Below are 16,263 nucleotides of genomic sequence, written 5' to 3' on the forward strand. Positions count from 1 at the left end.
CTTGTCCTTCTGCTGCAGCTCTGCCCTGGCACAGCAGAAAGGCCTCATGCTGGGCTCTGGGCAGAAAGAGCAGGTGATGGTTGTAAAGTCTCGTGTTGCTTGCAGGAATGAGTTATCCCAGGAAAAATGCAGGTTCTCTCCTCCTGTGGTCTCCTGAAGCTTTGATATGCTCCGTCTGCGAGTGAGAGAGCCAAAGGGAACGTGGAATCAGCACCGTCTTCCCCCTGGAGTTCTTCTTCAGGCTTCACTTGGTGTCATAATGATCCAATCAATCCCAGGAGGCTCTAAATAATTATTAATTAAGGCAATGATTGGGTGATTTGGCCATCATTGCAGCTGTCTTTCACAGGGAGAGAGAAAAGCCTGTTCCTTTCTTATTTTTCCCTAAAGCCTGACTCTGATGGCACGCGGCTGCTCTGCAGAACACAATGTAATAGCAGGGTGAGTCACAGCCAAGGATTTGTATTCAATATCGGTTCGGATTACATTAGCTTTGCCTAATGCCTGAGCAATAAAGTGCCTCTTCATTGTATGGCTGCAATTTATTTCGGCTCCTGGGTTGGTACAGAGCAAACATCCATCATGCAGCAACACGTATGCCCTGCGACAGGAGCGGCCTGGGGGATGCCGGCTCTGCCTCTCCTCCTGCTGCCGGCAGGAGCTCTCATTGTCATGGAATCCTGGAATGGTTTGGGTTGGAAGGGACTTTAGAGGCCATCTTGTCCCACCCCCTGCCATGGACAGGGGCACCTTCTACTAGAGCACACTGCTCCAAGGCCTGTCCAACCTGGCCTTGGACACTTCTAGGGATGGGGAACCATCCATTTGTTCAGCCATGAAGCCTGCCCAGCTGTCACACAGGAGCCCAGCTGAGCATGGTGGCCTGTTCCCCCAGCGAGCTGTTGGACTGGTGTTGGGTGCTTCACTCCCGGAGCAGATCCCTGAATCCCCCATAACAATCCACAGGTCCTGGAGCAGCATTCCAGCCCCCTGTCATGCTCCAGGCTGCAGCTGCTGCCTCTCAGCTCTGAGCAAGGGCTCTGGCTGGGATTTGGATCCACCCAAGACCCTGGGTGGACCCGGCAGGTCCCCGAGCTGGTGGCGTTCTGGTCACATCCCTGCTGTTCTCCTCCCTCTGCCGGCCTCTCCTCGGTGCCTTTCCCACTCGTGCCGTTCCCCCGTGTGCGAGCGCCTTGTCAGAGGAAGAGAGAGATGCAGGAAAGCAGCACAGGCTGCGAGAGCACAGCCCGGGCTCTGTTCTGTGCCGGCTGCAGCTGCTTGGCAAAGGCTCCCTGTGCTGGGCTCTGGCAGCTCAGCACCGCCGGCACAGCCCAGAGCAAGGGCGAGGGGACAGCCAGGATTGCTTTTTTTAGTTTGCAGAGGTCTGGGAAAACGGAGCGTTTTCCTTGGCTGCCCTAACGGGATCCAGCGATGATTCACGTGGGCAGCGGTGAGTAAGAGTCTCATCTTTATTTACTCCATGGTTTCGTGCCGGCGCTGTGGAAGACCTCGGAGGAGGAGGGGCAGGTCCACAAGGAGCCTCTGTGAGCACTTCCAGCCTGGCTCTGGCGGGAGGATGGCTGAGCATCGATGATTTATGAACTCTCCCGTGCAGGGCAGAGGTCCCTTTTTGCCTCGCACTGGGCTAGTTGAAGGAGGGAACCGGCCCTTTGAGCGATGCTCAAAGAAGCTGCCAGAGATTTCCTCATTGCCGAGGAAACGCCCCCGCATCTCCTCCTGCCGTGTGGCGGTGGGTGTTGCGTGGTCCCTTCCTGTTTGTCACCCAGCCAGGAGGAAGGAGCGGGGCCGTGTCTGCACTCACCCGCAAGGAGCAATCCATGAGTATTCCCAGCGAGCTCGCTGCGGTGTCCCCAGGGGGGATGGACAGGTCAAAAAGCCACCACCAAGCAGGGACCCGGTGCTGCGCCACTCACCTGGTGGTGGCACAAAGTCCCAGCAATGTGGGAATGAAGGAAGTGGCTCCAGGGCTGTGCTGGGATTGAGGAATGTCCCTGGGATGGGGTTTTTAAGGCTGGGTGATGCCATCACCATTAATTAGCCCGTGCAGCGCTGACCGCGGTGCCCGCGCTGTCCCCGGCGCTGGACGCTGCCGGTGTCAGCGCTCCGGGAGCAGAGCTGCCGTGTTCCCGCACTGCACGGAGCTGGAACGCCGCTGCCGCTGGCTGGAGCCATCGCTAGAGGTGACATCTGACTGCTGAGAGCCCGTGACTGCCAGCAGGGCTGGGCCAGTGCCAGCTCCGGGCGCCACAGCCACCGCGGGCACATGCCCGGCCTGGGATGGGGCTGCTCCGGTGCCTGTGCGGTGCCATCCACCTGCAGGGCACCACCAGCACCCTCAGCTTTCCCACCTGCATTTCCCAGGAACCAACAGCTCTCCCATGGCCTCTTTGGGACCGTTTGCTGCTGGATAACCCAGGAGCAGCACCATGGGGCTGGGCCCTCGCTTGTGGTCTGGTGGCCAAGCCAGAGCCCTGGAGGGTGCATTGTCACCCTCTTCTTTCCTCAGAGGGTGGCTTGGCCACCCCTTGCCCTCCAGGGTGTGCCAGTGGCTGTGGCAGCAGCTGCAGGAGGGCCACAAGGACTTAGCAGGGCAGGGAATTCCCTCAGTGCTTCCCAGGCTGCCGGGATGGGAACGGGGATCCCAGAGTCCTGATCTTCCCACAAACCCAGCGCTGCTCCCACTAAGGAGCTTAAGCCATGGGGCTGATGCTAAACCTCTTAGTGCTGGCAGCAGCACCCAGGAGCCGATGGCTCCATGCTGAGGGTGATTCTCTGGGATTAAGAAACAGTTCCCTTCCCACAAAGTTTGGGTAAAAAGCCCTGTTTTCTGGGACTGCTGGCGAGACGGTGTCCCACGGGAGCGGGCGGATCTGGGTTCCTTGGTAAATCTACTGCCATCCAAGAAGAAAACACATTTTAATCAAATCCAAGGCAATGCTGCGATCTAGACACAGGAAATATAGGCCATGCTCACAAACTGGGAGGCTGCGTCCCAGAAAACATCAAATGTGAAAATCATTTAGAGGCTGGAGGAGTAAAAGCAGCTCCACAGGCATTCTTAGGGCTCTGGCATCCTCCAAGGCTGGAGCCAGCGGCCCCAGAACAACCCTGGTGAGGTTTAGGGAGTTGCCATGGTCCTGGCACAGTCCTGATGCACCTGTGGGACCGAGGGGAATATTCCATGCAGGGCTGGGAAACGTGGTTCATTAAAGAGGGGTTTGGCAAACAGGAGAGGGTGAATAAAAGAGGAGGAAAATTCTCTGAGGACTGAAAAAACACCACTGAAAGGCAAGGAGGAAGGGAGGTCCCTGGGGTTTAGCCGAAGAAGGATCCAGAGGTGCCTTGAATCCACTGTGCAAGAATGTTTCTGGGATACAGCAGGCTCTGAAAGGGCCTTTTAATCCAACAGGGAAAGCACACGAGAGCCAACAACTGGAAGCCAGAGCCAGACACACTTAAATTAGAACAAAAGACACATTTCTAATAGTGAGGTAATTAACCACTGGAACGAATTATCAAGGGGAAGTGGTGTTTTCTCAGCCTCTTGAAGTTTTCAAATTAAGTTGGGATGGTTTTTTCCGAGAAAAATCTTCACTTGAGCAAAAACAACTGGAGGAACTTACTGCCTGTGCTCGAAAGTCAGCCCAGACCCTGCAGAACACTCTGGCCACAAAACCAGCTTTTTATAAAACTGGTGGAATTTTTAAGTAATTGCCCTGGAAATGGGAAGAAGAGACATTTCCCATCATATTCCTATTCCCAGTGAAGCCAGGACCGCTGGCCCTGCCACAGGCCGTGCTTTTACACTTGTCACCCTCGGGGCAATTCCTTTGCCCTTTGGTAAATATTGTCCGAACAAAATTTGGAATTTGGAGAATGGCCTGGATGCTGTCCCAGGGACCTGCTCTGGGTCATGGTGCAGGTGCAAAACCACGCTGGAAGCAGAGCCCTGTCTGAGCTGGGGCTCTCCTTGCAGGACGCTGTAAATACACAGATATCTATATTTATATTTATCTATTTACATTTCTATGGCACACTGACAAGCCTCCAGCAGTGGCACCGCTGCTGTGGCCATGCCTGAGGCGAGGGTGTCCCTGTGTGTTTGGTGTCAGACAGTTTGGCCCTTCCCGTGAGCCGGGGCTGAGCTGGGAAGTCAATCACAGCAGCTCCGTAGAGCTCTGGTCCTGTAATTACTCCGTGATTAAATAAAAACGTAATTCCTTCAACACCTCCGCACTCCTGCTTTATTGCAGGAGAGCCCACACAAGGAATTAATGTTTAAATAATGGCTTTCCTCCCCAGGAGCAGGCTCTGAGATAGGCAGGAATATGTTAATGCTCTGTCCCGCAGATGGAAGGAGCAGCACCTTGCTGGGGGCCGCAGAGGCGACAGTGCAGCATCCACTGGGATTTTCCCACTCATCTCTATCTCCATGTCTTCTGGGCACAGCCCAGGGGTCCCTCTGGATTCAGCCCCCCAAATCCCCACCCCAGCTGGCACGAGGAGCCTTTCCCGCAATGCCAGGGCTTGGAAGGTGCCTGGTAATTCCTGCAATTCAGATGGAAGTTTGATGCCTGGAGGAGTGCAGAGAATTCCAGCCTCTGGCTGCGCTGATTCCTAAGCTGTCCATCTTTTCCTATCGGCAGATGCCAGCTGGGACGTCAGTGCCTGGTGAAGAATTGTCTCTCTCTGCAAAGGGCGACGCAGTTTCAACCTCTTTATTAAACCAAGCACAATCCTGTGCACCAGCAGAGATGAAGAAAAGCTCCTGATAAGTGGGACTGGCCATTCCCCGAGTTCCCAGTCTCCTTGGTTACAGTACGCCACACAAGTGCTTTTCTCGGAGAGCAGGCTGTGAGCAGGGAGTCTGAATCCCAGATTTTGAGAGGTTCCCCATCTCCCTGCCTCATACCTGGTGCTGGGAGGATGCTCAGCACACGACGGGGTGGGGAACGGGCTCCTGCTGGTTTTGCTGAGAGTCAGAGCAGATCCAATGGACTCTGTGCAATCCCAGATCCCAAAGCCTGGACGAGCTGCTGCCAGCTATTAACAAGGCTGAATGGGGGATGTGCTGCCTGTTGGAACTGGTGTGAGGATATGGGGAGCAATAGGGGGCTCAGAGAGCCTCAGCCCTCACCCAGCTCCTCCAGGGAAGCCCAGGAGGGTGCTGGTCCCATATCCAGTGACAGGAGGGTGCTGGTCCCATATCCAGTGACAGGAGGATGCCGGTCCCATATCCAGTGACAGGAGGATGCTGGTCCCATATCCAGTGACAGGAGGATGCTGGTCCCATATCCAGTGACAGGAGGATGCCGGTCCCATATCCAGTGACAGGAGGATGCTGGTCCCATATCCAGTGACAGGAGGGTGCCAGTCCCATATCCAGTGACAGGAGGATGCCGGTCCCATATCCAGTGACAGGAGGATGCTGGTTTCATATCCAGTGACAGGAGGATGCTGGTCCCATATCCAGTGACAGGAGGGTGCCAGTCCCACATCCCGTGACAAAAAGGTGCTGGTCCCAGCTCTAGAGCACAGGCAGGAGTGGCTTCAACACAAGTTTGCCACTCTGACCCTGCACCAATGCTGTGCCCACGGTGCCACGTGCTGCAATGCCACCTCGGCGGTGTCACCCAGGGCACGGCAGTCCCAAGGGGTTGCTGTCACCACAGCCAACCTGTGGCAGCCATTAGTAACGTGATCCCCTGGCTGGTCAGAACCTCCTGTAGCTATGGTAATGGACTACCATAATTCACAATTATAATGTCAGATTTAAACCCAGGGCTTGTGCAAAAGGATAAAAATATCTCTTTGCTCGTGGGATCTCGGTATTATTTGCTTTGCTATATTGGAAGCTAAATGCTCTCACGAACATCAAGTGATTGTGCTGAGATTAAACACTTTTCTTCTGTTTATGCACGTTTCACCCTTTTATAGTTTTATTAAAACGCTGGCTGCACTCTCAATTAAGTGAATCATTTCTGCAGTTGTAAGCACATTTCATAGGAATAAATAATTTAATCTGCAGGGTGTTTTGGGCTCAAAACCACAACGCTAAGATATTGGGGGGTGCAGAGGTGAGACGGGGGAGCAGGCAGTGCCATTTCACAGTGCTCCAGCTGGGGTCAGGGATGTGAGCACAAAACCCTCCAGGTGTGCCCTGGGTGTGCCCCCTCACACATCTGGTTTGCACCTCCAGCCCATCCCACCACCCACGGGGAAAAAGGGGGCTCACATTCCCCTTCCTACACCCCATTAGTCCTGCGTTGTCCTCGGCCACCCATCACAGCCATGCCACTGACATCTTTCATCTGAGGAGCCCAAAGCCCCCTGCAAATATTAAAGAATTAATCACCCAAACTGCACAGCTTGCGCTCCGCCAAGCTCGCAGTCGTCGTTTCTGCGAATTTCGCATGGAAAAATCTGTCTGTTTTCTGCCATTTCTTAACCTCCAAATGTTGCTTTCTTGGCACTTTCCAGAAAGCACATGTTCACGTTTCCAGTACAGAGTCCTGTTTCCCTGGATCCCTGCCCACGTTCCCCGCGCTCGGCTGAGCTGCCACGTCCTGGTGCTGGTCCTAGTGCTGGTCCTGGTGCCTGCCCAGGGCACCCCAGCACCAAACCCTGTTCCCCCTCCCTGGCACCTCTCCTGGGTGTGTTTGTACAGCACCAGGCAGACAAAATCCCTGTGAAATCCCACCCACCACTGCTGGGAAACTCTGGCAAAGCAGGATGGCTTTATCCTTCAGGATGGCAGCTGACAAAGGCGGTGCTGTTGGAGAGTAATTAAAATGGACAGGTACCAAACCTTTGTCTTAAAACCCCCGAGACCTTGAGCTATTTCTGACACATTAGCAAAAAGTGGCAGCAGCGTGACAAGCTCAGGGTCACAGCCAGCTCCGAGGGGCCCTTTTCCCAAGGCACAGCCATGGTGCCCTGGCTGCTCCAGCCAGCAGATGAAAACATGAATATTCCTTAGGAAAAGCATTTTCAGCAGCACCAGTTCGCCCCAGTTTTGGATTTTTGCTGTAGGTGATGCCTGGGTGGGTTGGAGTCAGTGCCAGCCTGGAGGTCTGCAACGGGAATGCAAATCAGCCTCAGATCTGGGATTTGCTTCTGCTGGGTGGGTTTTATTCCCTTTAAAACCCTCCCTCTGCTCCAGGTGCCCCAGTGCCAGCAAGGGGCTCTGGAAGGGTTCCTGCAGCAGGAGCTCTCTCCCCGGCTGATTTGCAATGTGCCGCACAAGCACAAAGACCTTGCACTGTAATTAAGCTCTGGCTGTTCTTTCAGGACTTAGATTCAGAGAAATTAATCACTCAGAAAGAGCAGCTTGACTGGGAGTTGAGGGAAAAACAACCCTTTCCCCCCAAAGCCACGGCCAGTGTGTGGAGGTTTATGCCCAGCAGTGGCTGCTCCCTCTTCATCACATGGGTGAGCAAATGAGGACCCATCCTGCCTTCAGTCCTCTTATAAATTATTTAGCACAATCCAAATTACTGGGAATGTTCACTGTCTGTCCAGCAAAATCTAATTTGTATAAAGCTCATTTGGCAGCGATTTTCCTTAATGGCCAGGGTGGCCTTCTGTGGGCGTGTTGTAAAAGTGATCTCTTGGGCACAGGTGGGAAAGGCCTGCATGGGCTTGCACTCCAAAATAACAACCAAAAATTAATTATAGCCATTATAACAGCTCAAAAGTACATTTAGTGAAAGTGGAAAATAGAATGAGGATAATTATAGTGGTTTTTCCCTACTGTATCAGTCATTTGATGACTTAGCAAGCTCCTCTATAAATATAGAACACATCAATAAAATACATCATACAGGATACAGAACGCAGAATATATAACATCTTACATAATATACAGTAGACAATGTAATTGTAAGGTGTATCAATAGATAATATGTATCTAACATCTATTTATATCTAATAATTTCTTTATAATGAATATGCAAAATATATATTAGCTGTATATGATACATAATATATTTAATATATAAAATACACAATATATTTAATGTATATATTATATATTTAATATAGAAGATACATAATATATATGTATTATATAATGCATATAATACATTTTCTGGACATTTTGAGTTGAGAGAGACCAGGAGCCATCCAGGGACACGTGGGGGTCTGGAGCAGAGCCAGTCCTGTCCCTACTGCTCCTGGGCAGATTCCAGCCTGGGGAGGTCACTGAACAGCCCCACCACATCCCCCTTTGCCATCTGGATCTCAGCTTTTCCAGGCCCCCGGAGCAGCAGGATCAGCGTCAGCCTAAACTGAGCCCAGCAGAGCCTCAGCCCAGACACCCCACTCCTTCCTCTGACTCCTTGTCCCACCTTCAGGGATTTTTCCCCCTCAGAGAGAGTGAGGTGCTGGCACGTGTGTGTGTGTGGGGTGGTTGATATTCCCAGATGATCCGGGATGCTCTGGGCTCCGCCGGGATCGCCGGGAGCCTCGCTGGAGCGCAGCACGCACCTGTCAGCGGCGCGGCAGGAGGGTGTGGGCTGGCTGGCACTGAGGCAGGAATCCCAGCGGGACTTCAATAAGGATAAAGCTCAGCCTGATAAAACCAAGCCCCAGCCTGACAGATGGCCCTGAGCGAGGGGGAAAGGCGGGAGCTGGGCAGGGAGCACATCCTGCCTTCCTCCCTACTGTTCCCACTCCAGCATCGGCAATGAGGGACACCCTGGGAAGGGCTAAGATCCTGATTTTGGTGGGGACAGGGGACTTGGGGTCACCCTCAGTGGTCCTGCACAGCACAGAGACACAATTCCCGCTCTCCATCCGCACAGGGATGAGGAGGGTGCCCAAGGCTGCACTGCTTTGGCAAACCCAGTCCATTTTAATTTTCCATCCATCCCTGCCATGCCACGCCATGCCAAGGACTTGGCTCATCTCTTCACGGACCCTTTTCCCCATTCCAAACCCATTTGGAAGTCCCTGTGCTGGGGATGGGCTTGGCCAGTGCCGGAGCTGCTGGAGCACAAGCCCAGCCTCAAGAGCAAGCAGTGAGCAGGGGGCAGGGGGAGGCTGCCACGCCTGCTGAGCCACCGGAAGGAAGAATAATTTCAATTCTATCTCCCTTTTGGAAGGGACACATTTAATGGCAGAGAGGCTCCATGCATGGCAGCAATCGGGAATTAACTCCCTTCATCCAAGTGCCGTGAAATTGAATCCTGTCAGCGCGAGCAGGAGCTGAACATGGTGCAGGAGAGGTGGGGCTTCCACGTCCCCATCCTGCTGCCAGAGCCACCAACCCATCAGGACAACCCTGGCTGCTCTACCAGCTGAGGATGTGCAGCTCTGGGTGGTTCCCATCCCTCTGAGCAGAGCTAGGAGTCAAAGCCAAGCATTCACAGATACAGGCGTTGGGAAGACCAGCTTATTTGTTGGAAAAGAGGCTCATGGACGCGGCTAATCACTTGGAAGTGCAGTAAATGGAGTTCCCTGATTGCTCTGAGAGCATTGGAGGAGGCCACAGAGCACCTCAGGCACATGGTAGGATTCTCGGGGTGGTGTGGTGCAGGACTAGGAGTTGGATTGATGATCCCTGTGAGTCCCTTGCAACTCAGGAATTCTATGATCTCCCTGATGCTCAGCACAGCAAAGGTGCCATGATTCAGGGGGGTGATGGGGAGACCAGGGGGGTCTCCAGCCCTGGTACCCACCTCAGAAGGGACTGGGAATTGCACCCAAGCCTGCCCAGCTCACGCTCAGTGCTGCTGGATTCTTCCTGAGAGATGGATGTGACGAGCCAAAGGCAGCTCTGCCAGCAGGAAAGCAGCCGGTCCCAGCACCGGGAGTGCTGCAGGATAGCTCTGGACACTGAATCCTGAGTGATGGGCATCATGCAGAGAAGGAGCTCTTACAGAGATCACTCCTCTGAGGAGGGCTTTCCACAGGCACAGCCAGTGGAAGAAAAGAGCATGCTTTAATTGCGCTAATTAGAGACTTGGCAGTCTCGTTGCTTGGTGCTTTTTGCATTTGCTGCGGAGACATTTCCCTTTGCCAGGGTCTGCCCTTCCCGGAGAGGGAGGGATGGCTGCTGTGGGGTGCTGGGGTCCAGGGGCATTACCCTCACATTCCTGCTGATCCTAGCTCTGAGATGCACTTGGGTGAAGGATCCTGGCTGACAGGATCCCTTCTCCAGGGGTGACGTGGAGCCTCCACACTTCCCATCCCTGCCAGCAGCACAGGGCAAAGCTCTTGTGCTGGAAGCAGGAGAATGTACTAAAACACAGGGGCAAAGGGAATAACTCCTGTCCTCCCACTCCAGGCTATAAATGGCCATGGTCCTGCTCCTGGCTGGCTCAGCCATCGTTTTTGTGTCTCCTGAGCATTCCGGGGGGAGTGAGGAACAGGAGCTTTCTCTCCTGTGCCGTGCACACGCCGTATTTTCCGCTGGTCAGCACTGATGGATGGCTCGGTCTCACCATCCATGAGCTTTGCTCTCTGGCTGCTCCAAGGGCAAACAATTCTCTGGACTCAGCCTGAAACGCTCCAGGCCAAGCATCGTTTTGTCCTGGTTTGTCATTAAAGGATGTGCACAGCCATTCCAAGTGACAGAGCAATTTCCTTTGTGTGCTGCAAAGCAAAAGGAAAAGAAAGAAGTCAGCGTATTACACACAAATCTGCTTTTCTCCTGCAAGTTGAAATAGGAACAGCTTAATTTCCAGCAAAGCCAACGCTGTAGTAATTCCAAATCAAAGGCTTCGTGTCAAAGGAATCATTTTGCTACAGCCACAAATAATGAGCAATTTATGTCACGTTTGGAGATTAGATTAAAAACGAGCTGCAAAGAGACACCTCAGCTGGTGGTGGTTGTAGGTCTGACTTCAGAAGCCAAAGGTGGGGCAGCACTGGACTCCTGGCCCTGGGTGTCCCTCCTCCAGGTGCCACTGGTGTCCCTCCCCTCAGGTGCCAGCAGTTGGCTCTGGGCAGGCTGGGCTCCCAAGGGCTGCTGCCTCTGCCATGGAGCCAGGCTGGGAGAGCTGGGGGCGTTCACCTGGACAAGAGAAGGCTCCAGGGAGAGCTCCGAGCCCCTTCCAGGGCCTAAAGGGGCTCCAGGAGAGCTGGAGAGGGGCTGGGGACAAGGGATGGAGGGACAGGACAAAGGGAAATGGCTTCCCACTGCCAGAGGGCAGGGATGGATGGGATTTGGGAAGGAATTGTTCCCTATGAGGGTGGGGAGGCCCTGGCACAGGGTGCCCAGAGCAGCTGTGGCTGCCCCTGGATCCCTGGCAGTGTCCAAGGCCAGGCTGGACATTGGGGCTTGGAGCAGCCTGGGACAGTGGAAGGTGTCCCTGCCCATGGCAGAGGAAGGAACTGGATGATTTTTAAGGTCCCTTCCCACCCAAACCCTTCTGTGATTCCCTCCTTCTATGAAATCCCTCTGGGGAGAAATACTTGCTGCAAAGAGAAAAGCACTTGCTTTTCTCTCCCAGAAACAGCAGAATCATTAAAAAAAGACCAATTTTAAACTAATTAGAGGCAATTTCTTCATTTGCTGCCTTCTTGCATGAGGCACACGTCGTGAAAGGGACACGTGGGAGCACAGGGAATGTCACCCTGAGCAGAGCTGCCTCCTGCCAGGCTGCTGGCCCTGCAGGGACCGAGGAATCGCCAGGAACTGCTGACAGGCGGCCGAGCAAAGTGCTGATGTGAGGCCTCATCCCCAGGCTCCTCATCCATTGCTGACAAGGAAAATGCTGCTTGCTGCAAGGCCTTCGCTTTAAATTAGAAGTGAAGGTGAAGAATCCAACAGGCAAAACAAAATGCTGAACAGTGCCCAACTGGCCTTTCAAGCTGCCATTGCCCCCTGGCTGTCCCGGGGGGTCCAGGGAGGTTGTGCAAATTGGTGCAAATTTCCCAGCCAAGCAAATGACTTGGAAATTGCTGATGGAAGAGGACAGATTTGTGCACAGATCCTTTTGCCCCAAACCTCTGATCAAGGATTAAGTTTGGATCTCTTCTAGGAAAGAAGGGTGAGGCTGAGAAAAGAGCTTTTTGTGCATGTGGAAGGACGGGCTGGGCTCTGCACTGCACCGCTCCCATGGACCTGCTCCCACCGTGGGGAACGGAATAACGAGAAGGGACCTGCGTGTCAAAGAAGCAAATATTTTATTGTGTAAAAACCAAGCAGGCATTAAATAGAGCCTCCCACTGCCCCCCACACCACGTGCCTGGCATGCCACTGGGATGTGCCCAGATATCCCCCACAGGCTGGAGCCATGGAAGCACAGACAGCTCCATCTTCAAATACCTGTGGAACTATAAATGGTTCCGAGCTCTGCTGTTGCTGGGTGCCACACTGAGACCCAAGAGCCTCCTCAAAGATGGTTTTTGAGCAGTGCAATGTTGGATGAGACACCCGGGCTGCAGCTCTGGGTTACAAAGGAGGGGTTTGGTGTTCCTCCAGCTCCTCCCAGCGTGGCCTTTCCCTGGCCATGACATGTCCTCAGCATCTGTGGCAGCCGCTGGGTTTTAATTAAAGCACCAACTCCCACGTCAAAAAACTGCAGGAGAACAGGAAAGTCCTCATCCCCGCGGCTGGCCCTGAGCAAAGCTGCGGCGCTGGGAAATGGGGCAGGAGCACAAGGAAACCGTGTCCAAGACCAAAAAAGTTTGTAGAACCATCCCATGACTTTCGTGGAGCCACCTGCAGTCTCTGCTCATGTGAGGTGGTTCTGCCAGGAGCAGGGAAGCCGTGTGCCCAACGTGGCTCCTCGTCGGGGCCGGCTGCTGTGCTTGATCGAAAGGAATCCTGCAGAAAGTGGGACGTTGCATTATGCAGATTTGCTTCCTGGAAAGAAATGTTTTATTAACACACGCTCCCTTCGTGTGTTGGCTTAGTCAATCTGGTCACAGCTTGACATCCAATAAGTTACTCTAAAGGCAGTGGTTTTACAAAATGTTTTTCTAATCTATTTTAAACACTTAATTACAGTTCTGGCGCATTCATTAGGGACTCTGCTTTCAAACCTGGATTGCAGCAATAAATCCTAATTTTCCAAGTGTCAGTTGCAATCCAGACATGGCAGCCAAGTGGGTGTCGGGGGCTGTTGATGACTGGGGGAAGGATGTCTGGGCCAGGCAGAAGCCCTGTTCTCCAGAGAGGGAACTCCCAGCATCCAGCCCGAGCTGATTTCTAATCACCAAAAGAAACTTGGGCCCCTGAGGAGAGAGCGCTCGAGGGCCTTGGGGTGATGTGTCTGCTGGGTGCTAGGGTGGGAGCTGAGGGATGCTGTTTTGGGAAACCCCAGTGAATTCTGAGCTGGTGCTGTGGACAGCTCTGCTGGGGCTGTCCCTGGCAACAGAAGCGTCCCCATTGCAGCCCTGAAGGTGCAAAGGCAAGCGGGGGCCAGTCCCAGTGCCACACACCCCGAGGCACACCCTGGCAGCCCTGGGATGCTCTGACATGCCAGGAGGAGCACAGGGACTCCAGCTGCCCTGAGGTACCCCGTCCCCACACACTGCCCAGCATCAGCACAGGCACCAAGGGACCGTGGATCAGAGCCAGCATCCCAAACGCGCCCCCACAGCTCTGAGCTCAGTGGCTCAGCACAGTTACCTCAGTCTTTGCCCAGGTATTTCTTCATGATGCTGCTGACATCGTCCTCCTTCCCCTCAGCCTCGGCACGGCGGCTCATCCCGCTGCCCTGGCTGCTGCCTCTGCTGCTGGAGCCCTCCCCGTCCCCTCTCGGGGGCTGCGGCCGGCGCTTGATGCTGTCGGCACTCCGGGAGGAGAGGTGGGAGCCAGAGGATGAGGAGGTGTCCGAAAGGTCTCCGGGCTCTTCCCGGCTGCTCTTGGCCGTGCCCTTGGTCCCGGAGGACTCCAGAGTGCCCGCTATGGCCTCATCCTCGAAGCGCACGGTGAGGGGCCGGTGGCCGTCCCTTCTGTCCCTGCGGGGTCTGGCCAGGCTGCTGGTGGAGCGGGACTTGCGGATGGCCGGCAGGAAATCGTCAAAGTCAACCTTGGTTCTCCTCTCATAGTTGAGGGTGGGTATTCGCCAGCTGAAGGGGTCACTCGCCTTCTCCTCACCCAGCCCATCGCTGGACAGGGAGCTCAGAAATCCCTCAGGCTCCTTCCCCAGCTCCACGTCCTCCAGCGACGGCTCCAGGCAGCTCCTCCAGGAGCTCAGCCGCGACACACCCAGCACCTCCACCCCGGCAGCCGGGGAGCTCGGCCGGCGGCTGGAGCCATCGAGGGCCGGCAGGAGGGAGTCGTAGGAGCCGAATTTCGATGCCCTCTTCAGCGCTGGGGAACGCGAGGGCTCGGCTGGCTCCGAGGCCATGCTCCGCAGGCTAGAGGAGCGTGCGAGGCTGGCACCTGCTCCCTCCCCTTCCCCTGCCTGACCCCCCTCCAGCCTCCCCAGGGGCTCCTCGGCCGCTGGGACCGCCCGGCAGCGCCGCAGGGCCGCGGCACCGGTGGTGCGGTAAATGGGGAGCGGAGAGGTGTCCGCCCCCAGCGTGGGCAGCCCCGGCTCCCGCTCCGCTGCCCGCTGCCGCCGCAGCTCCTCCACGTACTCGGAGAGGGCAGCCGAGCTGGGCACCGGCCCCGATGCCACCGAGAGCCTCCTTCTGCTGGGCACCGGCGGAGACACCGCGCTGGAGAACCTCCCGTCCGCAGCCGGGGAGCTGCCCCGCCGCAGCAGCGATGGGGACGTCTCTCCTGTCCTATCCGTGGGCTTCTTTGGGCTCTCCAGCTCCTCTTCTTCTGCCAGAGGTTTTCCATAGTCCCGTCTTCTGGTCCCCAGCAGGGGACTCGCCGTCCTCCCCGGATCTGCAGCCTCGCCAGGCCTGGAAGAGCTCCGGGAGGACAGCGGCCGACTCGGAGCAGGCTCCTTGGTGTCTCTGCTCACCCTGAACGACAGAAATTGGTGTTAGTTTAGACTGGGGGATTCCCAGTGACTGGGATGTCATTCAGCACGTGAAAAGCCGGCATAGGCATGGGAGTCTCGGGATAAACTCACTGCTGCATCCAGCAGTTGGGCAACGCCCAAGGATTTTATCTTAGCCCAGGTCAGCCAGGCCGGGTAATTCCTGGTGTAGAGCGTGTGGTGTTGGCTTCAGCTCTGCCAAGCCAACACTTACCTCCAAATATCCTTTTTCTTGACAGATTACAGCAATATGTAGGATTTATTTTATTTCTGTCAAAGCCAAAGATTATTCACTAAAATTTTATGAAACCAGCTCGCAGCGCACCCCTGACGCATCTCACTGTTATTGCTGGGCATGTTTCACCCAGGCTGCTGCTCTAACAGTTCTGAACTGCAGGAGCCCTGCAACACCTGGGCAGCAGCTGCACAGCGAGGGGGGACGGCCAGACAAGACCACACCTGGGACAAGGGCTGGTGCAGGAACCACGTGGGATCCACCTCTGCTCAGCCCTGAGGATCCACACCAGAACCCCCAACCACGCAGGCTGTCCCTGTCCTCGTGCAGCTGATGCACAGAGATGGGGGGGACTGCAGCCACCGGTGGGCTTGGGGTCACTGGTGCCACTAAGCCCCTGATGGGACACTTTATGGCCCCCTCCAAGCACCTACATTTGCTTGCTGGCAGTGTCCCCACTCCCATCACTGTCCCTCAGCCGAGGGAACCCAGGACTGGCCTGACTGGGAATTCTGCTGGGATGTGAATTTGGGAAAGAAAGGAGGAGGGAAAAAGAGGGAACAGGGCAGAGCAAAGCAGCAGAACCCAAACAACAAACCCATCTCTGGGAGGGAGCAGCACTCAAGTTGTGCATGGCTGTAATGAAGCTTCCTGCTCTGGGAATGCTGCTGTTGCCATGGGAATGGGGTGGGAGCAGATAATCCAGGCACGCCACTGGACGCTCGGACCAGGCTCTGCTGACCCGTGAAATAATTTACATGCTGAGATGGGCTGCAGACAAACTCCAGAGCTGGGAAATGCATGATTGCAGAAGGGAAGGGGCAGTGGAGCAGCTCCACCTTCCTGGCACAGCCCAGGGAACAGAGGTGCCCACCTGTCCGGGCACCCACCTCCTTTCCCTGCTCATTAAACCAGCCTAAATCATTTGATTATTCAATATAAAAAGGAATTAACCAGAGATTTCATCTCCCTGAATCACTGCACCCTTCAGGGCCATCCCGTGCTGACGCTGCCGAAGCACCACGGCTGATTAATAGTTTGAGACATTTCAATAATGCTGGAGTTTAGGATCCTAAATTGCATCTTACTTAAAATGGCTGGTGTAATCCTTCGGTG

At 54.8% G+C, this 16,263-nt stretch overlaps 1 protein-coding gene and 1 long non-coding RNA gene across 2 annotated transcripts in view; one reads left to right on the plus strand and one right to left on the minus strand.

The window, feature by feature from the left end:
- The first annotated feature begins 1,223 nt into the window (after positions 1-1,223).
- LOC116453248 lies at positions 1,224-5,987 on the plus strand. The gene is made up of 2 exons (XR_004243724.1): positions 1,224-1,450; positions 4,668-5,987. It is a non-coding gene; the product is annotated as an uncharacterized LOC116453248 (long non-coding RNA).
- Positions 5,988-12,136: 6,149 nt separating this feature from the next.
- Positions 12,137-16,263, minus strand: part of MYO18B (myosin XVIIIB) — a 53,967-nt gene continuing 49,840 nt past the window's right edge. The window contains exons 42-43 of the mRNA XM_032128343.1: positions 13,604-14,895; positions 12,137-12,835 (exon numbers count right to left, since the gene is read on the minus strand). Of these exons, the coding sequence (XP_031984234.1) occupies positions 13,605-14,895 (1,291 nt within the window). The 3' untranslated portion in view covers positions 12,137-12,835; position 13,604. The remainder of the gene's footprint in view (positions 12,836-13,603; positions 14,896-16,263) is intronic.

The sequence above is a fragment of the Corvus moneduloides genome, chromosome 18 (assembly GCF_009650955.1).
Source record: "Corvus moneduloides isolate bCorMon1 chromosome 18, bCorMon1.pri, whole genome shotgun sequence".
Taxonomy (NCBI): Eukaryota; Metazoa; Chordata; class Aves; order Passeriformes; family Corvidae; genus Corvus; species Corvus moneduloides.